General features: G+C 42.3%; 1 protein-coding gene across 2 annotated transcripts in view; it reads left to right on the top strand.

Moving 5' to 3' along the window:
• Window positions 1-26,211, top strand: part of LOC126175077 (alanine--glyoxylate aminotransferase 2, mitochondrial-like) — a 171,884-nt gene that overhangs the window by 40,394 nt on the left and 105,279 nt on the right. The window contains exons 1-2 of one of the 2 annotated variants that reach the window (XM_049921605.1): window positions 5,096-5,485; window positions 18,494-18,576. In XM_049921605.1, the coding sequence (XP_049777562.1) occupies window positions 5,344-5,485; window positions 18,494-18,576 (225 nt within the window). In that variant the 5' untranslated portion in view covers window positions 5,096-5,343. Of the gene's footprint in view, window positions 1-5,095; window positions 5,486-18,493; window positions 18,577-26,211 lie in introns of those variants that run through there. The other variant, XM_049921606.1, reaches the window with a different exon arrangement.

Below are 26,211 nucleotides of genomic sequence, written 5' to 3'. Positions count from 1 at the left end.
CGGCGACTTGCACGTCTATGGGGATGAAATGATGATGATTAGGACAACACAACGCCCAGTCCCTGAGCGGAGAAAAATCTCCGACCCCGCCGGGAATCGAACCCGCGCCCTTAGAATTGACACACTGTCGCGCTGACCACTTAGCAACGGGGGGAGGGGGGGACATATACTGATCACGCAATAAAGCCGCAATATGCCGATATACTAAAATAAAATATCAAGCAGCACACTGTCTACTAATTGTCTGCATAATGTCGTTCTGTGATATATGCTGCGGGTCCCGTAATAAAGAAAAATCTTTTACGGTAATTGTTTTATATTATGTAATGAAACAGATCAATGTCCTATTTGTACCATTATATGCAGTAATTGAATCATGTGAAATGGGCTCTACCTGAAACAAATTAAAATAAAAAAATAAGTCAGCTGTAACATGTCGACATAAGAGAAAAGTAAGAGTTTGTCGCAGTTGACGAATCTCTGAATAAAAATTCTTAATGCGTTTGAAGAACCTAAATCGCTAATTCTGTTGCAGTTCCGACTGATCCTTTAACCCAAAGTATTATAATACTTAAGAAGTGAAAAATAAAAACTTTCTAGCAAATTTCATCTCTACACTTCAATGCCCTGCAAAATCCAAAAAACAATTCATAACAGATGTCACGCCATGCCGTGCCTTTCTCGTTTCTATCCTTGTATTCATCGGTCGTTATCTCCCGAATATAAGCCCTCTTCTCTGCCTCCATTGTTAAAATCTCTGTGACGGATTTCTCTGTGTCCATAGGACACATTGTGGACGACACTTAATAGTCGCGCACATGCTACGGAAAACGCATCACAACCCGCTGTTAACTGGCTACCCGCTCCCAGCACTGAATGCCTGTTGACATCTGGGCTCTGTGCGCACACCCGCCGGACTGCCCGTGTTTACCTTCTGGGGAAACAGTGCTCAGAATTTAAAAACAGTATTTAAAATGCAAAAGAGAGCAGTATGAATTATAACAAAAAGCAGTAAGCGGGCCCATTGCAGAAAACTTTTCAAAATGTTAGAAATTCTAACTGTTCCTTGTGAATTTTTATTCCAAACCATAGTGCACATCAAGAAAAATATAAAAAATTATAGCACAAATAGCAGTTTTCATAACTATAGTACAAGAACAAGTCACTGTCTTCACCTAGACAGGAAGAATAAACATAAGACTCAAAATAGCTTCTTGTATGAAGGTGTAAAACTGTATAATAAACTACCACAGAAAATAAAAGAAGCAGATAACATGTACCGCTTTAGGAAAAATCTTAAATTGTTTTTGCAGGAACACTGCTTTTACACTATAAGTGAATTTCTTAGTACAAAATGATTGTAAATAGCTTTTGTTTCACAATATTTTGATAAGGAGCAAAAATGATTGTAAATAACTTATATGTCACAATGCTTAACTACAAATGGTTCAAATGGCTCTAAGCACTATGGGACTTAACAATTGAGGTCATCAGTCCCCTAGAACTTAGAACTACTTAAACCTATCTAACCTAAGGACATCACATACATCCATGCCCGAGGCAGGATTCGAACCTGCGACCGTAGCGGTCGCGCGGTTCCAGACTAGAACCGCTCGGCCACACCGGCCGGCGTTTAACTACGTGTAACAACAAACTGTATAGATATATGAATGTACGCAACTGACAACATCCATACATTTTAAAATGTCCACGGATGGCTAAATAGATAAAAAATTAATAAAAACTGCCCAATTGATTCTCGTGGCCACGAGCGCTTTAGCCGTGCGTCCATTTACCGCACAGCTAACTTTCTCAAGTACTCCGAAGCGTGGCTCTAGCCTTACCACTGAAATTGAAGTAGGCAGTTCCTGCGAAATAGTATGGGTAGAGGTTATACTTGACAATCGGACTAAACTATTAATTGGGTCGTTTTACCGACTCCCCGACTCGGAAGATATAGTTGCTGAACTGATCAAAGAAAACTAGAGTCTCATTTCAAATAGGTACCCCACTCATACAATTATAGTTGGTGGTGACTTTAATCTACCCTCGATATGCTGGAAAAATTATACGTTTAAAGCCGGCGGCAGGAATAAAACGTCATCCGAAATTGTACTGAATGCTTTCTCAGAAACGTGTATTCGGATAAAATGTCTAGTATTTTCTGATGTATTTTATTTGTCATTTGAATGTGTTCTTCGGTTATTGATTTCTGATGTGATCAGATCCTCTTCGGTCAAATGATGTAAACATAAATCTTCAGTCGTCGCTTCGACTCATTACTGTGGAGTCTATTATCTTCTGGCCCCAGTTCTATATCTACCAGCGCCGGCCGGAGTGGCCGTGCGGTTAAAGGCGCTACAGTCTGGAACCGCACGACCGCTACGGTCGCAGGTTCGAATCCTGCCTCGGGCATGGATGTGTGTGATATCCTTAGGTTAGTTAGGTTTAAGTAGTTCTAAGTTCTAGGGGACTTATGACCACAGCAGTTGAGTCCCATAGTGCTCAGAGCCATTTGAACCATTATATCTACCAACGTTCCGAGCTTGTTACAATTTTCACTTTTGGCTGACATTTTCGATCTTTCCACAATATTTTCCTCCACTGCTCTCACGGTACAGTTGTTTTGTCTGCAATGATTGCGATATTTCCAGAATATTCGCACACTGATCTCGCAATATTCACGTTACGCAGTCAAGAGCTATCAGTTGAATGAGTTACCTTGCTAGGGTTGTCTCTTATCTTTGTTAATCAGTACAACAAGACGTTGTCTGACGATTGAGGCACACGTCAACGGCAAAGTTCACAACACGAACAGCGATACCAGTTCAAAGCACAGTCATAATAAGCATGAAAATAACCATGTCCACAGCGAGTATTCACGCGAGAGAGTCCAGTCCTCGTAGCACAATATACAATCGGCAGAGCACAGTACGTACACGGACCCTGGATGTATGGTGACGGATGATCTGTTGCCTTTAGCGGCCCTAATAGCTGCCCGTCGTTCAGGCCGGTGTCATTGGGGCTGGTGTTGTTTGTGCTGACAGCGCCACCAAGGTCAAATTAAACTCACTGTATACGATTATTCGTGTTTGCACCTAATGGACCGTTCACAACCACAAGTTTGGAGATAATGTGCTTATTTTAAAGACTGGCGTCTCATGGTGATGTTGTGCACATAGAAATACAAAATAATCTATATGACGTTGCGGTTAATCGTGACGTCAGTAGTTCACAGATTGCCAAGGAGCACAAAAATGTTTGCGGCTGGGCGGAGTCGATCCCGCGACCCTTTCAATATGAATCCGTTCTCTTACCGCATTTTTTTCTTTTTTTTTGGGGGGGGGGGGTAGGGGGGGGGGGAGGTTAGTAGCAGACGTCACTTGACATCCACTGAAGTTCGCTGATGATCGTTTCACTCAGTTATTATTATTATTATTTTTTACGGAGAGGCTGAACCAAACACCGCTTTGTGAACACATTGTTACTGGGACAATTGATAAGGTGCACATGGTGATAGATCCGTATCAAAATTCCTTTTATTTCCTAACGCTTGACCATCTGAAGTTCCTACTTGGGGCACTCTCATTCCTCACCACGCCCTACATGTACCATGAATTTGGACGAATTCGGCGATGACGAGTAGGCGTCCTCCCCTTATGAGTGCGGTAAAATTGGCATGGGCAAAAGTAAACGGTTGTTAAGGGAGCGCAACATTTCAGGGGACATGTCAGATTGCTGGTGAATCCCTTCTGTCAGTAACTGCTGGTGACTGGGAAGGTTACTGCAGGAAGGTCCAGGAACTCGAAGAAGATTACTGGAGGTGCGACAGTGTCGTCAGACTAACAATATAGGGAATCATTAGTAATACGGGTACAGCTGAATCGGACAGTAACAACGATAATCTATCATGCTCAGATGAGGAACACAATAAGACTGATTCTGAATATTTAGTATAACTTATGTAAATAAAACATGTTCAAAATTTTACTCATTCTGTTTTTACTACCGGAATGTAAGTTTTACTACTAGTTCTTTTTAATTTCGAATTGTCTGTAAGAGCTGATACAGAATTATTAGCAACAAGTGGCAACATTCATCATGAAATTATCAGTTTCGATTTCACGAATCCTGTAAACTTTTATTATGTCACAGTTTATACTTTCGTGGACGCGCAATACCTAGCACTTGGCTTCTGTTACAGCAGCAGCAGCTAATAGATGGCATTGTCAGCGCCGCTTGGAGCACAAAATTAATTGTATGTCAACCTAAGTGTGTTGCTAGCACTGCTTGACGTTAAAACGGCTTATTCCCCTCCCCCCAAAGAGGTTATAATACGGGGAGACGGCGCTACATACGCCGAGTACCTACTTCATAAGCTACAATTAACACTCATTATATTACTGGCTGTCGCAGAAAGGCCGCGTAGTGCAAATACGGACATGAGCAATATTACTGTCAAGCTTGGAGATTTGGTTCTAACCATGCTGAATCATTAAACAGACACATCCATAACCATCACACAAGAAAATAAAATGAATATGGTACAGTATCATACTGAAAGAAATCGGCTAAAATTATCTGACAAAAAGCCTGTAAAAATAGGATGTCTTCAATACAAATGTCTGCCAAACTATGTAAGATAATAAAAACATGTCAGTTTTCAAAATTAAACTGTCACTTGATTAAAAGTTGTCCCTGCAGTGTTAAAGAATACCTTGAAGCTAAAAATTAATGTAATGCTTCCTGTGTAAATATGGAAATATATAAAACTTGTTAGAAAGCATAAAGTGACTTTAATCGTTGGTAATTCTCTGTGTAAATCCATACTTTTTTTATAGGCTGTGTTTTAGACGCTGTTGTCGAAGAAATCAGCCATTTTACTGATATATGCATATAGTTGTGTAATTTTGAAACTTGCAATTATGCAAGTTTCAAACTTCATATAAACATGACGTGTCCAACACCACCACACAGAATGGTCCATGTACATAAGTAAAGTAAAGCACCAACCCTGTCTCCCCGCGCCAAGCGTCATCTTCGTAACATTTCGGCTGCCAACGGCCGCTTTCGGAGCAACTGGTACTTGGTAGGCGGGGCGGAAATCGCCGTCCGATTCGTTCAACGCATTTTCAGGTATCGCTGCAATGGAATTCGAGTTGTAGACCAAAAAACTGCGATCTAGGTATGAGTCGACCGAAAGAATCGATACCATTTACTGCCGGCACAGTGTCAAACTTCAAGAAGTGTAATTACTGGCACAGCTTGCGTGAAAGTGAATGTAATATGACACCTACAAGGACGTATTAGGAATTGCGTTAAAGCTGTATTATCATTTGCAAAATGTTTCATGTTTATTTCTTAAAAGCATGTTTTTTCTTAAAGCGGGATTCGTTAAAAGTGGGGAGAAATGACATTGTTCTCATGAGACTTTCGTCGGGACCGACGGAAATATTCGTTAAAAGCAGGATTTCTTTAAAAGCGGGTTTGTGAATTTGAAGTTTTACTGTAATATTAGAGAGACTCCGTGGCGTTTTTCACGGTAGCGTTTTTCTCCCAACATACATATTCAAAGTACTGTAATCTAATTCCCGTAACTAAAAGTGTGAGTAGATTAGTACTAATCATAACTTGTTAGTAGGGTGCTTTACAGAAGTAGCCTACAGTTGCTGCTTGTCCATCTTAAAGTATAATGTGACTCTGACTTGCTTGTTTCACATCTATCTGTTGCTGAAGCTAAAAAAAATACTGAGGTGTTCAACAGATGACGCAGTCTATGCACTTGAAAATGAAGTCCTAGAAACCCTCAATGAAAAAATGCTAGCACTTGGTGTCTTCTGTGATTTATCCAAAACGTTTGACTGTGTTGATCACCAGATTCTCTTGCAAAAAGCAAAAGCAATAGGAATAAGTGGTGCTGCAGGCAATTGGCTACAGTCGTACCTCCAAGACAGAAAACAAAAAGTTGTCTTGAGTAGCTCAGGTGGAGTATGTGATGTTTCCTCACTTTCTGAATGGGGTTCCATTACATGTGGAGTGCCTCAGGGCTCAATTATTGGGCCACTATTATTGCTGATTTTTATAAATGATCTACCATCATGTACAAGCCTGCCGTGTAAATTTACATTATTTGCTGATGATACCACAATTTTTATGAGCAGTAGAACAGATAGTGATCTTGAGGAACTCATTAATCACATACTCTCAGATGTGGTTAATTGGTTCAAGGTGAATGGTCTCTCATTAAATTCCAGTAAGACCAACTTTATTCAGTTCTGTACAAAAACAGAAAAGAGAGAGAGATAAGTGTGACATGTGGTAATCAGCCAATAGGAAGCATGGAAACAACAAAATTTCTTGGAGTGCACATTGACAAGGAAATGAACTGGTCTTCAAATATTATAGATCTCTGTAAGAGGCTTAGTGCTGCTACATATGCTTTACGGGTTGTCGCTACATGTGTTGAACCTAACACTGCAAAAGTGGCATACTATGGCTATTTTCACTCACTCGCTGAATACGGTATTATTTTTTGGGGCAACCAGCTATTAGCAAGGAAAGTGTTCATTGCACAGAAGCGAGCTTTAATAATTATTTGCGGATTGCGCCCAAGAGATTCGTGTAGAAATAGCTTTCAAAAACTTAAAATATACACATCTACATGCCAATATATTTTTTCTCTCATGTGTTTTGTTTGTAAAATTTTAGAGATATTTCAACCAAACAGTAATTATCATGAGCATAACACATGGAGGAAGAATGACATACACAGCGAGCATAGAAATTTGAGCTTGGTGCAAAATGGTGTCCACTACACTGGAACAAAACTCTTCAATGCTCTTCCTCCTGAAATAAAGACAGAGATTCGTAACAAGAGCAAGTTTAGGAAAGCACTAAAATATTTCTGGTAGAAAGAGCTTTTTACCATCTAGATGGATTTTTAACTAAATAAATTGTAAAATTTTAATATTATATAACACAAATTGACATTATGCCACTAAGAATGTTATTTAAATTAAGCTCTGTATCTGTGTGTGCTCTGTATCTGTTTTCAGTAGTGTTTTAATGATTCTAAGAAAATATTTATTTCCATTTTTTCTGTATTGCTGCTCAAAGAATTTACTGTATAAATTTTTACATAATTATGTACTCAAATGTCGGTATATGCTATAAGATTATCATATTGTATTTGAAAAAAACTGACTCGTTCCACATCCTCGTGAACCCAACACAATTGGACCTATGGAACACGAAATAAAATGAAATCATATCCAACCAACATAGATTCTGAAAACACCAGTCAAGCAGCACGCAGCTCGCCCTCTCCTCACATTGTACCTTGAGAGCTATGGATAAAGTCAGTCAGATGGATCCTGTATCCAACAAGTTTCAGGTGCTTTCTCTCACTGAAACTGAATCAGTGGGACTCACTTCACCTGTTTGGGGAATCTGTTTTGTCTGGTGTCAGGAGGAGGCAAACACAAAAGGGTAGCAGCCTATTATCATTGGCAGTTCAAATGTATGGCAAATGATGGTACCCCTTAGGGAAATGGCAGCAAGGACAGGAAAGGACACCAAGCGCACTGTGGGTATATGCCTGGAGGCCTCATTCCACATGTTGATGAGGCTATTCCAGCAGCCATTGAGGGGACAGGGTGCAACCAACTGCAGATTGTGGTGCATGTTGAACAAATAATGCCTGTCATCTGGGTCTAAGGTTATTCTTGGATCATTCCAGTGATTGGTAGAGAAGGTTGAGAAGACTAGCCTTGCCTCTGGAGTTTCAACATAGGTCACAATTTGCAGCATCATGGTCTTTTTGTTCCGAGTTGAGTGGAATGACTGAACAAAATACTTCGAAGGTGTGATGAGCTAGGCTGTGACTTCCTGGACATGCGCCTTAGGGTTGAGAGCTGTAGGCTCCCCCTAAATAGGTCAGGTGTGCACTGTACATCAGAAACTGCTGCTCAGGTAGTTGACTGTGTGTCGATTGCACACCAGGTTTTTTTTTTTTTTTTTTTTTTTAGATTAGGTGACTCTCCATCTAAACTAGATAATGATAGCTGTAGGAAACCCAGACGTATCAGAGTAAGATCAAAAGAAATGCCTCCCACAGGTGAAAGTATTAAAATCCTAATGGTAAGCTAATGAAGAATCCGCAAAAAAGTGGCAGAGTTTGAAGTGCACATGAAAAACAATGAATTTTACATAATACTAGGTACACAAAGCTGGTTGAAACCTGAAATTGATAGCACTGAGATTTTTGGGGAAAATTTAAGTGTATATTGAAAGGATAGGCAAATGAGAAATGGAGGTGCTCTATTTGTCGCAGTAGACAAGAAGCTCAGATCCACCGAGATAGAAATTCAAGCTGCATGTGAGACTGTTTGGGCAAGACTCAGTACAGGGATGGGCATAAAATGATATTGGATCCTTCTATTGCCCACCAGACTTATCTCCTAATGTAACCAAAAACTTTAGAGAAAATCTAAGTTCACTTGTATGTAAGTTTCCCAGTCATACTGTAATCATCAGTGAAGACTTCAATCATCCACCAATCAATTGGGAAAATTAATTTTGTTAGTGGTGAGCATGATACGGCATCCTGTGAAACTTTGCTAAATAAATACCTTCTCTGAAAACTACCATCAACTACAGACAGTTAGGAACCCCCACTCGTGATGAAAATATATTGGCAGCAGATAGACCTGATCTGTTTGAGGATGTCCATGTCAAAACTGTTATCAGTGACCATGACACAGTTGTGGGAACAATGATCACCAGAATACAAAGGATAAATAAAACAAGTAGAAAGATATATATGTTCAGCAAAGTAGATAAAAAATCAGTAGTGTCATATCTCAATGATGAACCTGAAACTTTCAGCATGGGACAAGGGCACTTTTAGGAACTCTGGTTCAAGTTTAGAAGAATAGTTGACCATGCACTAGATAGATACGTATCCAGTAGAACAGTCCACAATGGGAGGGACATCGATAGTATACAGTCACTGTAAAGAAACTTCTAAAGAAGTGCATAGTTAGTGTAAAACAAAGTATAGGGCTATTGATAGAGAGATGATGAATGAAACACATTTGGCTGTCGAGAGTAATGCACCATGCCTTCAATGACTACCACAGCAGAATATTGTCAAATGACCTTCCACAGAACCCAAAGAAATTCTGGTCATATGTGAAGGCAATAGTGGCACCACATTTAGTGTCCAATCCCTAGCGAATGAGACAGGAACTGAAATTGAGGGTAGCAAAGCAAAAACTGAAATGCTTAACTCCATTTTCAAATGCTCCTTATCAAAGGAAAACTCAGGAGAATTGCCCCAATTTAATCCTTGTACCATTGAAAAAATGAATTAAACAAGTTACTAAAGTGAGTGGTGTTAGAAACAGCTGAAATCATTAAAATTGAACAAAGCTCCAGACCCCAATGGAATCCCTGTCAGATTCTATACTGAATTTGCAGCTGAGATAGCCCCTCTTCTAACTATAATCTATTGTAGATCCCTCAAACAAAAAACTGTGCCCAATTCTTGGAAAAAGGCACAGGTCACAGCCATCCACAAGAAGTTGTGTGGAAGTGATCCACAAACTACTGTCCAATATCCTTGACATCAATTTGTTGTAGAATCATAGAACAAATCAGAGCTCAAACATAATGAGGGGTCTTGAACAAAATAGCCTCCTCAATGCCAACCAGCATGGATTTTGAAAACATCAATTAGGTGAAATCCAACTCGCAGTTTCTCACATCACATTCTGAAAGCTTTTTATCAAGGCAATCAGGTAGATACAGTATTTCTTTATTTCCAAAAAGCATTTGACCCAGCACCACACCTACACTTATTGTCAAAAGTATGATCATATGAGGTATCAAGTGAAATTTATGAATGGATTGAGGAGTCTTTGATAAGGAGGACACAGCATGTTACCCTGAATGGAGAGCCTTTGCCAGATGTAGAACTAACTTCTGATGTGCCCCAGGGAAGTGTGTTGGGACTCTTACTGTTGTCTTGTGACAGCGAGAGCGAGAGCACCAGCAGCAGCACAGTACTGTTTGTATAAAGCGTTTATTTTGTATTTTGTTTACGACCTTCCACTAAGGAAGGGATTCTATTTGTGTTTATCTGCTCTGCATAGTAACTAACAGTTCTTGATAAAACTTTACGTAGTTTTCGTGTTAGATTTCTTAGTGTTTTCTTGATCGTTTAGAACAGAAAGCGCCCTAAAACCGTCATTTGTTTGTTTCGCGGCCGTTAGCCACTAGTCACTTGAATCAGCAGTTGTCTTGTGACAGCGAGAGCGAGAGCACCAGCAGCAGCACAGTACTGTTTGTATAAAGCGTTTATTTTGTATTTTGTTTACGACCTTCCACTAAGGAAGGGATTCTATTTGTGTTTATCTGCTCTGCATAGTAACTAACAGTTCTTGATAAAACTTTACGTAGTTTTCGTGTTAGATTTCTTAGTGTTTTCTTGATCGTTTAGAACAGAAAGCGCCCTAAAACCGTCATTTGTTTGTTTCGCGGCCGTTAGCCACTAGTCACTTGAATCAGCAGTTGTCTTGTGACAGCGAGAGCACCAGCAGCAGCGAGTACTGTTTGTATAAAGCGTTTTTGTACTTATTTGCTGCGCTTAGCTTTTAAATAGTTTTTCTGGGAAAACCTAGCGTAGTTTTCGCGTCTCGTATTTCAGTGAGTGTTTCTTGATTATCAGAGTAGCTCATCAGAAGATTATCTTGGGAATTTGTCACCGTATAGGGTAGGGTAAACATAGTCATGTGTAGGGACTGTGGTTGTTGTGAGCGGACGCAAGGAGAATTGGCCACTCTTCGGGGGCAGGTGGAGGCTTTGTCTGTTAGGCTCATCGAGCTCGAGGCGCAGGCGTCGGCTCGTAGTGGCGTTGGGGCAACTGTGGTGAGACCTATGCCTACTTCGGTGGCCTTGGAATCACATGGAACCCCTGATGTCGCTGCGTCTTCCGGCAGTGAGCATCTTACCGGTCAGCCATCACTCCAGGGTGAATGGCGGACAGTGGTGGGCTCTCGCGTGCCTGGCCGAAAGGCGAAGGTGGGATCTGGACGCGTGGCAGCTGCCTTACCCCTTTCCAACAGGTACGGGGTGCTTCCTAGTGGTGATGACATCGTTTCCGAGCCACCACAGGATGCCTCGCCTGTTGGGCCAGTGGCCGATTCTCCGGCAAGGTCCCGACAGTCACAGAGGGCGGGCCTATTAGTTATAGGGAGCTCCAACGTTAGGCGGGTTATGGAGCCCCTCAGGAAAATAGCGGGTAGGTCGGGGAAGAATGCCAGTGTGCACTCGGTGTGCTTGCCGGGGGGTCTCGTCCGTAATGTGGAGGAGGCCCTTCCGGCAGCTATTGAACGCACTGGGTGTGACCGGCTGCAGATAGTAGCACATGTCGGAACGAATGACGCCTGCCGCTTGGGTTCTGAGGCCATCCTTGGTTCCTTCCGGCGGCTGGCTGATTTGGTGAAGACAACCAGCATCGCACGCGGAGTGCAAGCTGAGCTTAATATCTGCAGCATAGTGCCCAGAGTCGATCGCGGTCCTCTGGTTTGGAGCCGTGTGGAGGGTCTAAACCAGAGGCTCAGACGACTCTGCGACTATAATGGTTGCAAATTCATCGACCTCCGTTATTGGGTGGAGAACTGTAGGGCCCCCCTAGACAGGTCAGGCGTGCACTACACACCGGAAGCAGCTACTAGGGTAGCAGAGTACGTGTGGCGTGCACACGGGGGTTTTTTAGGTTAGAGGGACCCCCCCTTGGGCGAAACGATAAAATACCTGACGGCGTACCAGAGAGGACATTATCATCGTTGATAAAGAACGTCCGTCCTCAGAGACCAAAAACAGGAAAAGTTAACGTAATATTGGTAAACTGCAGGAGTATCCAGGGCAAGGTTCCTGAATTAGTATCTCTTATTGAAGGAAATAGTGCGCATATAGTATTAGGAACGGAAAGTTGGTTAAAACCGGAAGTGAACAGTAACGAAATCCTAGACACAGAATGGAATATATACCGCAAGGATAGGATAAACGCCAATGGTGGAGGAGTATTTATAGCAGTAAAGAATTCAATAATATCCAGTGAAGTTATTAACGAATGCGAATGTGAAATAATCTGGGTTAAGCTAAGTATCAAAGGTGGGTCAGATATGATAGTCGGATGCTTCTATAGACCACCTGCATCAGCAACCGTAGTAGTTGAGCGCCTCAGAGAGAACCTGCTGAACGTCGTGAAGAAGTTTCGTGATCATACTATTGTAATAGGGGGAGACTTCAATCTACCAGGTATAGAATGGGATAGTCACACAATCAGAACTGGAGCCAGGGACAGAGACTCTTGTGACATTATCCTGACTGCCTTGTCCGAGAATTACTTCGAGCAGATAGTTAGAGAACCAACTCGTGAAGCTAACGTTTTAGACCTCATAGCAACAAATAGACCGGAACTTTTCGACTCCGTGAATGTAGAAGAGGGTATCAGTGATCATAAGTCAGTGGTTGCATCAATGACTACAAGTGTAATAAGAAATGCCAAGAAAGGAAGGAAAATATATTTGCTTAACAAGAGTGATAGGGCACAAATCGCAGAATATCTGAGTGACCACCATCAAACGTTCATTTCTGAGGAAGAGGATGTGGAACAAAAATGGAAAAAATTCAGAAACATCGTCCAGTACGCCTTAGATAAGTTCGTACCGACTAAGGTCCAAAGCGAGGGGAAAGATCCACCGTGGTATAACAATCATGTACGAAAGGTACTACGGAAACAAAGAAAGCTTCATCATAGGTTTAAGAGTAGTCGAATCATAGCTGATAAGGAAAAGCTGAACGAAGCGAAAAAGAGCGTAAAGAGAGCAATGAGAGAAGCATTCAACGAATTCGAACATAAAACATTGGCAAACAATCTAAACAAGAACCCTAAAAAGTTTTGGTCATATGTAAAATCGGTAAGCGGATCTAAAGCCCCTATTCAGTCACTCGTTGACCACGATGGCACCGAAACAGAGGACGACCGAAGAAAGGCAGAAATACTGAATTCAGTGTTCCGAAACTGTTTCACTGCGGAAAATCGTAACACGGTCCCTGACTTCAGCCGTCGCACGGACGCCAAAATGGAAAATATTGAAATAAACGATATCGGAATTGAAAAACAACTGCTATCACTTAGTAGCGGAAAAGCATCCGGACCAGACGAGATACCCTTAAGATTCTACAGTGATTATGCTAAAGAACTTGCCCCCTTTCTATCAGCAATTTATCGTAGATCGCTGGAAGAACGTAAAGTACCTAGCGACTGGAAGAAAGCGCAGGTCGTTCCCATTTTCAAGAAGGGTCATAAATCAGATGCGAATAATTATAGGCCTATTTCGCTTACGTCAATCTGTTGTAGAATAATGGAACATGTTTTGTGTTCTCGTATTATGACGTTCTTAGATAATACAAATCTCCTTCATCATAACCAACATGGATTCCGCAAACAGAGATCATGTGAAACTCAGCTCGCCCTATTTGCCCAAGAAATTCACAGTGCCGTAGACACTGGCGAGCAGATTGATGCCGTATTCCTGGACTTCAGGAAGGCATTTGATACGGTTCCGCACTTACGTTTAATGAAAAAAATACGAGCTTACGGAATATCGGACCAGGTTTGTGATTGGATTCAGGATTTCCTAGAAGAAAGAACACAACATGTCATTCTTAACGGTTCAAAATCTGCAGATGTAGAGGTAATTTCGGGAGTACCGCAAGGAAGCGTGATAGGACCTTTATTGTTTACAATATACATAAATGACTTAGTTGACAACATCGGTAGCTCCGTGAGGCTATTTGCAGATGACACGGTTGTCTACAAGAAAGTAGCAACATCAGAAGACTCGTACGTACTCCAGGAAGACCTGCAGAGGATTAATGCATGGTGCGACAGCTGGCAGCTTTCCCTAAACGTAGATAAATGTAATATAATGCGCATACATAGGGGCAGAAATCCATTCCAGTACGATTATGCCATAGGTGGTAAATCATTGGAAGCGGTAACGACCGTAAAATACTTAGGAGTTACTATCCGGAGCGATCTGAAGTGGAATGATCACATAAAACAAATAGTGGGAAAAGCAGGCGCCAGGTTGAGATTCATAGGAAGAATTCTAAGAAAATGTGACTCATCGACGAAAGAAGTAGCTTACAAAACGCTTGTTCGTCCGATTCTTGAGTATTGCTCATCAGTATGGGACCCTTACCAGGTTGGATTAATAGAAGAGATAGACATGATCCAGCGAAAAGCAGCGCGATTCGTCATGGGGACATTTAGTCAGCGCGAGAGCGTTACGGAGATGCTGAACAAGCTCCAGTGGCGGACACTTCAAGAAAGGCGTTACGCAATACGGAGAGGTTTATTATCGAAATTACGAGAGAGCACATTCCGGGAAGAGATGGGCAACATATTACTACCGCCCACATATATCTCGCGTAATGATCACAACGAAAAGATCCGAGAAATTAGAGCAAATACGGAGACTTACAAGCAGTCGTTCTTCCCACGCACAATTCGTGAATGGAACAGGGAAGGGGGGATCAGATAGTGGTACAATAAGTACCCTCCGCCACACACCGTAAGGTGGCTCGCGGAGTATAGATGTAGATGTAGATGTAGATGTAGATGTGATATATTAATGACCTTGCAGACAATATTGATAGTAAAATCATGCTCTTTGCAAATGATGCAGTTATCTATAATGAAGTACTGTCTGAAAGGAGCTGCATAAATATTCAGTCAAATTTTGATAAGATTTTGAAGTGGTGCAGAGATTGGCAACTTGCTCTGAATGTTCAGAAATGTGAAATTGTGTGTTTCACAAAACAAAAAACTGTAGTATCCCCTGACTATAATATTGATGAGTAACTGTTGGAATCGGCCAACTCATATGAATACCTGGGTGTAACATTTTGTAGGGATATGAAATGGAAGGGTGACATAGGTTCAGTCGTGGGTAAAGCAGGTGGTAGACTTCAGTTTATTGGTAGAATACTGGAGAAGTGCAATCAGTCTACAAAGGAGATCGCTTACAAATCACTCATGTGAAAAGTTATAGTATATTGCTCAAGTGTGTGGGACCCATACCAGATAGGACTAACAGGGATATTGAACATATGCAGAGAAGGGCAGCATGAATGGTCACAGGTTTGTTTAATCCATGGGAGAGTGTCACAGACAAGATGTGAATTATCCAGGGAAAGTCTATTAACAATGTTTCAAGAACCAGCTTTAAATGATTACTCTAGGAATATACATATCACTCATATAAAAATCGTGACGATAAGATCAGAAAATTTACTGCACACACAGAGGCATTCAAACAATCATCCTTCCTGTGCTCTATACATGAATGGAGCAGGAAAAAACCCTAATAAATGGTACAATATGACACACCCTCTGCCATTCACCTCACAGTGGTTTGCAGAGTATACATGTAGATGTAGATATACTGGAGTACTGTCTGAAAAATGCTGCGAAAGTATCGAGTAAGACCTTGAATAAGATTTCCATGTTGCATAGTCTGGAAACTTACAATAATTGTTCCAAAATGTTAATGTGTGCCATTTACAATGTGTGAAACATTGTGTCCTATGACTATAATGCCGAAGAATCTCTCCTGGAATAGGTCAACTCATACAAATACCTGAAAGTAACAATTTATAGCAGTATGAACCATAATGATCAGGCAAAATGCAATCAGTCTACAAAGGAAATTGGCCATAAAACCATTAGCAACTCATTCTAGAATATTGTTGAAGTATGCAGCACCCACACCAAATAACAGTGATGGTGTACTAAGTGTATACAAAAAAGAGCAGCACAGATGGTACTGGGTTTGTTTGACACATGGGAGAGTGTCACAGAAATCATGAAAATCCAGAACTGGCTGAAAAACAGTGCTAATTATTCTACAAAAGCCTATTTATATTTGCACAACCATTATTAAGTGAGTAATCTAGAAATATACTACAGCCTCCCACACATCCTGTAGGGACCACATTGGCGAACTATAGCATGTGTAGTCATTTAAATAGTCATTCTTCCTGCACTTCACGTGTGAAAGGAGTGGGAAGAGACCATAATATGTGGTACAATAGGAAGTACCCTATGCCATGCACTTTACAGTATCTGGAAAAGTCTGGATTTAGTTACAGATTGCTCAAGGCTTTCCTTCATTAATGGATTTATGGAAAACAATGTGTGAATGAATGACTTACAAGATCATGCAGATTTATTTTCTCCATCAAAATCCATATGTATATTACTAAATGACTAATCAACTGCAGGGTCACATGGCCCATGTTGCAGGTTGCCTATCTAACAGCTTCCAGATCCAACAAAAATTTGATTTTCAATACTTCATATAATTATTAGCTGAATTTAAAAATTAAAATGGTGTCATAATCTATTTATTAAGAGCTATAGTCTAACATTCAACGTTTCTCACTGTAAGACAAGTGTTGCATTTAGAAACTATGTACACAGCTTGAGGCAGCACAATTCTCCGCTTGCAAATACCCGGACTACATTCATCCAGTATTTGAGAATGAGAGTACTTAGTGGCTTCAAACAAACTCTATACGTAATTTCACACATTTATAAAACTTTTTCTCACTGACACCCCATACAAAAGTTGAAAGGGAATAAGTTTATTACTTACTACATTTTCACTGTTTATGCAGTAAAACAACTGCATCAGGCACGATGTTTTAATTTATTACTTCTTTTCCACTAACTTTATTTGCAACACATTTTGCATGCAGTACCTACATATGCCACTGAGTATATCTGAAAAATTGTATCATTGCACAAGAGATATAAGGGGCAGTCAAATGAAAACTGAAAACTGCCACAATAGGACCATGGAATGGTTCCATTAAAAAATAATCACCACACATGTTATGAAATTTATACCACTGGGAGATGAGGTGGCCAGTTCCTGTTTCCTAGAACATGGTTGGCCACTGAAGGATCCATGACCATACCTCCTCTTACTCTTTCTTACCGGACTGAAACCGTCATGGACACGTCTTTCTTCATGTCGCCAAAGCTGTGAAAATAATATGAACACAATGAAAGAACCAGGCTGTACAGGATGTTGCCATGTTTCCCAACCAAATGCTGAAGTGTAGCCTTTATCCTGTTGAGAAGAGCTATGGCTTGGTTGTGGTTCCATGCTCCAGGAACTCTAAGAGCAGAGGGACTCTGCAGCCGAAAGAGAAGGTCACCGTAACTTTACCTAAACTGTTGGAAACAGCTTTGGATTTCTTTGGCACTGCTGACTTTGCCATTTGCCCTCAGGCTGTCAGAAAGCTGGTGAACAGAATCATTGTGTTGCCCACCCCCACACTGCCAGTCAGATGAAGGTTATGCTTCAGTGATTTGTTTGGGAAACACTGCAACATCCTCTGTATGGCCCAGAGCTTCCATGGTATGATTTTTACATCTTTGGGGACCCCAAAGAAATACATATGTGGATATCAGTGTCAGTCAGATGAGGAAGTGCAAGAGTTGGTGCAGTTGTGAATCCGTCAGTGGCCATTCACAAACCAGAAATAATTTCTTTCATCTCCCAGTGAGACAACTGCCTTGATGTGTATGGTGCTTACTTTTGGAGGGAACCATTCCATGATCCCATTGTGGTGGGAGTTTGCTTTTCATTTGACTGCCCCTCATAGTTCAGCAGACATGTTGTAAACATTGAGATGCCTGAAAAACTAGCTTTTGCTTAAAACAGGGTGCAAATTACCCACACTATTACTCACTTAATGTTTGACAATGAGAGCACTTAGTGACTCCCAACAAACTTTAAACATAATTACAAGCCTTTTCTCCCTCATATGCTTATGGTCAGATATTTGACATGTTAACTCATTTGTTTGTTTGAAGCTGTTTTGTACATGGAAGTTTGGTTCTTTAAAGAATTGGGGACTAGGAAATTAAAGATCATACCATTGGCTGAATTAAATTTTAAATCTGTTCATATATGTGTCATACTACCTTCCTGATTACTTAACTACCTTCTTTTTAAGGGTAAGAAACATCCAATTTCTCAAGAATTTAATTAACCTTTCTGCAGTCTGAATTTAGACTTTTGCACTTCACATTATACCATTTATTTCTGCATTCACCTTACATGTATTTATTATTTGAAGGATGTGACTGATCATTCTTACTTGTGCCACTTTTGAGCATGATAATTCATCAAAATACTTCTGTAAAATCAAACAAGAAGTAATTTTTCTTTCGTATTGTATATTAGCTTTACTTATAAGTTTAGAACATTGTATCTCCAGTAGCTACTACGACAATTAAATTGTAGCCTAGCACATTAAACCGTATTCCACATGAGTATGATTATTTACTTTATGCAGTAGTATATTCACTTGGTGATTATAACTTTGATTCCTTAAACAACAGGTGATTTACAGTGGAGAACATACTCAGCAGTGAATGAAGAACCAACATTACCTCCTTGTGATTTTAAGCCACAGCCATACAAGGTAATACAAAACTGTCTCAGATGCAGTCTATACTGACTAGTCTACAGATTTATTTTTTAATATCAACACTGTTTTAGTCTGTAGTGTAAACTTTTTTTCACTTTGCTCTTGTAAATGGAGCTGGAAAATTTTAACAGATGAAAATAAGAATGATGTACACAACTTTATATGATTTTTCATGATGTTTCGTATCATATAATAGGGTTGTTAATTTTATGAAATAACTTTTTAAGGATAGGTTGGTGACAATGGATGACATTTTTAAGACAGAAGTCAGTTTATACTAGCTCTGTCATAATTTTATGAACAATTTTGTCATTATGGCAGATTTACACAGTATGAATGAAAAATAAAAACTACAAAGGAATTTATGATTTAACAAATAAAGAATTTTTGTACTAAACAACATTTAATATAGAGATTTTACTGGAATAACATTCACTTGAAAAGGCTGTAGGATCATGAATCATTTTACAAAATGTTTTTATTGCTCAGAATCTAGATTCTTTTCTTTGGTGCCCCACTAGATTATTTGCAACCATATTATCAAAAGTGCAAATCTTAGAAGTCTCTCAAGTGGGTAAGAATAAGAGTCAGCATTACTGTGAAACATTTGGGTTTAGTTGGTTGTGTGATGCAACTGCTAGTAATGCACTATATTTGCCTTTTATATCTGCTGATGAAGGAGTTGTTCTGATGATTTGCAGCACATAATATGGTTGATCTTTGTGGAAGTTAATGTCTTGCATTCATAAGTGGGTAGTACACTTCTTTCTCTCAAGAATGTTGTGCATAAGTGGAATGCAATGCATCCTCATTATAATGTTTGATGATGTGATGCTGCTGGTAGGCCAGCAATACTTGATGATGACAACTTGTCTGACAATATTGGAGGAATGCTTTCCTCTGTAAGTAGTGGGGTTGAGGTTATTGTGGATGATGGCTTTGCCATCTCTACTACTGAGTCATCCAAAAACAAAAGGCGAGTTATGGTGGGCTGATGCTTGGTGTGTGCATGCTGTTGGGGTGACTGTGCATTCCTTTCATTGTGGGGTTATATCTTGAAGTGAAATGCTGTGGAGGTGCCTGTGCTTAATGTGGAACCATGTTATCCCTGACAGCATATACACTAATATATACACTGTTCCGAGTGCTGCATTGCAGTTTGCCCTGTCCAGTGCTTTTGCCATATGCATCCAAAATATCCAGATTAGTTGCTTAGTTGTGGTGTCAGGTACTGTATTGGACTGAATAAGAAACAAGATGGCAAATTATGCTGTGTTGATAAGATATGAAGGTCTGCACACAGGAATGGGATTCTTTTATAGGCTATTTGTTGTGGCAATACTTCTATGGAAAAAGTCCTTGTCAAGGATCCTGTTCTGGCTTCTGCTGGAATCTGCATGGCACAGTAAAATGTGATGGGTGGATCCATGACAATGAACCCCATAATGTAAAAAAAGAGAGAGTGAAATCTGTGAGACCACGATTACAGTTACCCTATGGGGACAGCCACGTGCTGGCTAGGATGATGTGTAAATCTGGGGCAGACTGATCATCACTTCATTGCATCTCATCTCCAGCACACCAGACAAAAAATTAGTCACCCCCAAAAGATTTCATGATGTAGTGTAATACTGCCTCTAGTGTCAATAATGGCTTCAATTCAGCAAAAAAGAAAGTCTACAAATTTCTTTGGTCTATCATATCCTAGCGAAGCCACTTACTCCTAATTAGACCCTGTAGAACTACCAAATTGCCATGATGTTTGCTCATTTGACCTGCTGTTCCAACTAGTCACTGCATTTTCTATGGGATTAAGATCAGGTAATTTAGCAGGCCACTTGTGGCCCAATAGGACACCTGGGTGTCGGTCAAATCAGAAACATTTGCACGCAATGCTATGAATATGGCTGTTGTCGTCCTGGACATTGGGAGTGTCTACTTCATAGGAATCATCAAGATGCAGGGGAAAAGGCAACACTGGGTCACAGAGAATGTTGAAACAAACACCATGGGCTTCAGTTTCACGATAGTCTAGATGAACTGTCCCAGATCGTGGTGTGAAAAACACCAACAAAACATCACAGAACTACCTTTATCCTGAATTAAACTCTCCAAACTCTGTGAGATAATTGCATTATTGGGCCTTCAGTGTACTCGCATCTTGTATCATTTGAAAAGAGGCAATACTGTGACTTGTCAGACCAACCTACATGTTGCTTGTCCAGTTTCTGTGTGTTAGGCACGTTGGAGATGTCCTGCTTTATCTGCTACTGCGACTAATGGCCTTTTGCAGAGTACTTGACTCCAAATGCCCAATGCAAGCTGTTCGGTTGGAAACTGGTTGGGATGGGCCTACATTCACATTCACTGACAGTAACAATATGTGTGGTTTGATTCTGACTCTCATTTCCAAGATATGACACTCATCTCCATTACCAATTGGTTAGGATCTATTGCAATATTTACAGGTTCAAAAGGAGACCCAAAGTGCATAATGTGAACTGAACTGAAGATTACAGAATGACACTGTGGGATTTCTGTTGGGTTGTAGCAGAAGGAAGCACACCTATTTCTCTAAGACTCAGTATATTTGATACAGACATCCACATTACAACAAGTCATACAGCGAACTAGCATGATGGCATAGGCTGTGAGGTTACAGAGTCAAAGGATGGCAGAAATATGTCACTTGTACAGCCCCCCCCCCCCTCCAACAGTGTGGAGCCATGTTTGAACGCAGTGGAAAGGGGGCATGTCTGACAGTGAAGGCAGTGAGGGAGACAGCAGTGATGTGATGTGGATGTGCATCTCCAGAGGTTGTTGTGGCAGGGACCATGGCGGGAGGTCAACTTGGAACTCCTGTTGGTGGTGTGGGCAAATGAGGTGTCGGCCTGCATGTCCTGCATGTGAGGATGGAGTGGTGTGGGGAGAGACTGTGTCCCCCGTGTGTTTGGCTGGCAGCATTTGATCTGCAACCCTTCATAGGGGGACACTGTAGCTCAGAGGAGTGTATGGTCGACCCCGCGTGGGAGTGGGCAGGAGCCGGCGGTTGACTGATGAACTAGATCCCCGGTCAGGTGGGACGAGTTGTCTTGCAGCAGGATGAAGATGTGGTTGTCATCGATGAGGATGGTAGCATCCTCCACAAGTTCGGGCAGGACATCGGTTTGCAGAACCAATAGAGGAAGGAGTGGGGAGACGGTAGAGAGAGAGGGTGAGAACTCGAGGAATGGTATTGATGGTGCTGCAGGCGCATGTTCTGATGAGGGCTGCAGAGGCAGCTCTGAGGGGTCATAGCTTGAGTGCAAGTCCTCAGTGCTGGGAGGCTGCATAATGTCATCGGGCATGAAAGACGCTGGGTGGAGGTGTGCCAGTTTCACACGGTGGAGAGGAACAGTGAGTGGTGAACCTTTAACCCGTATGTCCATCGTGTTGCGGGCAGGAGTATTTCTAAATGGGGGGTGGGTCAGGGAAATGTTTGTAAAATGTGTTTGGATTGGATCCAGGTTATAAAGTTGGCAAGGAGGGTGGGGTTGTCGGGGGGAGGTAGACTGTAATCACCATAGACGAACTCACTCGTGGTGCCCTCGATATCTGGTTTGTATAATGACCATAGGCTGAGGGGTACCCAAGGGAGGGCCTCGGTCCAAAGACTGTCATGACATCGCAGTGCTGTCTTGAAAGTGTGATGCCACCATTCTACCAGTTTGTTTGCTTGGGCGTGGTAGGCACTCGTGCAAAATTTATTGAACCCACACAGCTGGCATGTTGGACAAAGAGTGCTGATTCAAACTGCTGGCCCTGTTTGGTGGTGACGGTAGCTGGCCCTGGTTGGTGGTGATGGTAGCAGAGCAGCCGAAGCACTGTAGGGTTTCTGTTGGGATTGTAGCCCAAGGAAACACACTCATTTCTGTAAGACTTGGTATATTTGATACAGACATCCACAAAAACAAGTCATACAGTGAACTAACAAGATGGCGTGGGCTGTGAGGTTACAGAGTCAAAGAACTTGCAATGGTGGAGATAGGTCGTTCGTACTTGTTGATGCCACAATGTATAGACTGTCTTGATAATAGCTGCTGAATATAAGTTGCAAATTACATGACATTAACATTTTCTGTCCTGCACACCAATTGAGTGTTTTTGTGCCCTACCTATTTATAGATATGCATAATGTGGATACATTCAGTCTGTTGAAATACTATTGGTTTATTACATGTTAGATAACAGTATAAAAATCAGGGAAACTAAAAGGAACAAAGACACAGTAGGCAGTCATGTAACTTTGTTTAACTGGGATAATAAGAAAAAGGTAAAATAATAGATACTAAATTATGGTTAATTTGTATGCCAATTTCCAAGCCCACCCAAAAGTTTGAAGTAAGTGAATTGTTCTAATTGGAGTAACTAAGAACTAATAACCTTATAGAGCAGATGCTGAGAAGCCAACAGACACAACAGAAAGACTGCTAAACATGTGAGCTTTTGGCCAAAATGCTTTGTTTTAAAGCAGACAAAACACACACACACACACACACACACACACACACACACTTGCAAGTAAAACTCACACACACATGACCTTTTTCTCTAGCCTTTGAGGCCAAACTGTGAGCAACTGTGCATGATGGGACAAGCAGCTGGGTGGTGGAGGAAGGAGGAGGCTGGGGTGGGGAGAGGGTGAGATAGGAGGTTAGGGATGGGGGACAATAAAGTGCTGTTTGTGGGAGCATAAAGGGATGAGGTGGGTGAGGACATGAAAGGGCAGCTAGGTGCAGTCTGGAAATTAGACAGTGGGGTGCGGAGGGCGGGGGGGGGGGGGGGTGCAGAAGGGATGCAGGAAAGGGGGAGAAACAGAGAAAGGGAAAGAGGACTGTGGACGCATTGGTGGAATAGGAAACTGTGTAGTGCTGGAGTGGAAGCAGGACAGGGGATGTGTGTGTGAAGGACAGGGACTAATGAAGGTTGAGGCCAGGGGGGTCACAGGAGTGTAGGCTATATTACAGGGGCAGTGTTCTCACCTGTACAATTAAGAAAAGCTGGCTTTGGTAGGAAGGACCCAGATGGTGCAAATGTAAAGCAGTCACTGAAGCGAAGAATGTTGTGTTGGGCAGCAGCATGCTCAGGAAGTAGGTGATCCAGCTGTCTCTTGGCCACAATTTGTCAGTGGCCATTTGTGCGGAAGACAGCCTGCTGGTTGGCAAGATCACATAGAACCCATAACCCTGGGTTGCAGCTTAATTTGTGGATCACATAACTGCTTTCACAGGTAGCCCTGCCTTTGATGGGATAAGTAATGCTTGTGACCAGACTGGAGTAGATGGTGGCAGGAGGATTTATGGGACAGGTCTTGCGTCTAGATCTATTACAGGGATATGAGCCAGGAGACAAAGAGTTGGGAGCCGGGGTGGAGTAAGGATGGGTGAGGTTATTTCCTAGGTTCAGTGGGTAGCGGAATATCACTGTGGAGGTGTGTGAAGGATAGTGGTTAGGATATTCCTCTTTCAGAGCACAGTGTAAGGTAGTCAAAACCCTGGTGGAGAGTGTGATTCAGTTGCTCCAGTCCTGGGTGCTGCTGAGTTATGACGGGAATGCTCCTTTGTCGCTGGACAGAGGGACTCTGGGAAGTGGTAGGTGACTGGAGAGATAAAATATGGGAGACCTGTTTCTGTACAAGTCTAGGAGGATAATTTCAGTCTGTGAAGGCCTCAGTGAGACCCTTGGTATATTTGGAGAGGGACTGCTTGTCACTACAGATGGGATGGCCTTGGGTAGTTAGGCTTTATAGAAGTGTAGCGGCACCACCGTTTAGGATAGGGAAAGTTAGTTTTGTGCAATATTTTGAGCACAAGTTACAGTCAGGTGCAGGCCGGATTGCAGTAAGTTACACTGACCAGCGGTTGCGAAGTGGAATGGAGGCCACAGGGGCCTTCAGACTGCTGAAAAGCGTAAACACAGCGGTTTGCTTGTTGCAAGCTACAGGAAGAAGGGGCCCACTGGTGCAACCGGGGTGTGGGGCGTACGTGACTCAGAGCGATGTGTTAGGGAAACAGAACTGTGAAGCTGAGTATAAATAGGTATTGTTTTCTAACAAGATTCATTGAAGTGTGACACCTCTCCTGGACGGCGGGTCTTGTCGCATCACCGGCTACATGCTGAGCAGATGGGGTGCCAACATTCCAGTCCACGGCGGGTCACTGGTTCGACCCTCTGAAGCCAACATGGGCCATTCAAGTGTGGCAGCTCTCCTGGATGGTAGGGCCTGTCACACTACGGGTGACATACGGCAGCAGATGGAGCGACAGCGTCCCAGTCCATGGCGAGTCATTGGTTCGACCCTCTGAGGCTGATGCGGGGTCCGCAGGCAGCCAGGGCGGGCCACCTCTCAGGTCACTACTGCAGGCAGTCATCTCGTCTCCCGACATATGGCGGAGACTTACAAGGCGAGGGCTGCAGGTTCAGACAACGGAATGGGGGTGGTCGTTGCTGCCGCGTTCCCAGCTACGCCATCCGAGGAAGAAGCAGCAGCGGGGCCAGCCTACAGCTCCTGGCGGAGCAGCATGGAGTCAAGGGGGACGGTGGCCGCTGAGTTGGCTGCTGGTGCAGCCATCCTGACGTAATCGGAACTCTACAGCTGGCGAACAAGGCTGGCATGACACAGCGTTGCGTTGCACAGGTCACTGGGGCAGTGGCCCCAGCAATGCGGGGCCTTTGAAGTGGACCGAGGTGAACGAAGCTCTGTAGTGGAAACGAATAAATCATTTCAGAAAGTTCTCACTGAGTTTTAATACGCTACACTCTGACACCATCCACTACAGAAGGGACTTTTTGGTACGGAATGGGTGGCAGCTGTCAAAGAGGAGGTATTGCTGTTGGTTGTCAGGTTTGATATGGCGGAGGTACTGATGTAGCCATCTTTTAGGAGGAGGTCAAAATTGAGGTAGGTAAGTTGTTGGGTTGAAGAGGACCAGGTGAAGTGGATGGGGGAAAAGGTGTTGAGGTTCCGGAGGAATGTGGATAGGGTGCCCTCACCCATGATCCAGATTACGAAGATATCATCAGTGAATCTGAACCAGGTGAAGGGTTTGGGAATCTCAGAGCTTAGGAAGGATTGCTCTAGATGGTCCATGAATAGGTTGCATAGCATGGTACCATGTGGGTGCTCATTGCTGTACTGCAGGTTCGTTTGTAGGCAATGCCTTCAAAGGTGAAGTAATTGTGAGTGAGGATATAGTTGGTCTGGGTGGCCAGGAAGGAGGTTGTAGGTTTGGAGTCAGTCAGGCATTAGGAAAAGTTGTGTTCAATAGTAGCAAGGCCGTGGGATTTGAGATGTTAAAGTGAGGTGGCATCAATAATAATGGATGTCCCATAAACAGGTTGGCATAGGAGTGTGCTATGCAGGTGCTCATTGCTGCTGTGCTGCGGATTTCTTTGTATATCTTCCCCTTCAAAGGAGACATAGTTGTTTGTTAGGATACAGTTTGTGAGGTGGATAAGGAATGAGGTAGTAGGTTTGGAGTCTGAAGGGTGCTGGGAAAAGTAGTGTTCAGTAGCAGCATGACCATGGGCAAGGGTGTTGCTGTATACGGAAGTGGCATCTGCAGTGATGAGTAGGGATTCAGGAGGTAA

This window comes from Schistocerca cancellata, chromosome 3 (genome assembly GCF_023864275.1).
Source record: "Schistocerca cancellata isolate TAMUIC-IGC-003103 chromosome 3, iqSchCanc2.1, whole genome shotgun sequence".
Lineage (NCBI taxonomy): Eukaryota > Metazoa > Arthropoda > Insecta > Orthoptera > Acrididae > Schistocerca > Schistocerca cancellata.
This window is presented reverse-complemented; position numbering and strand designations above follow the sequence as displayed.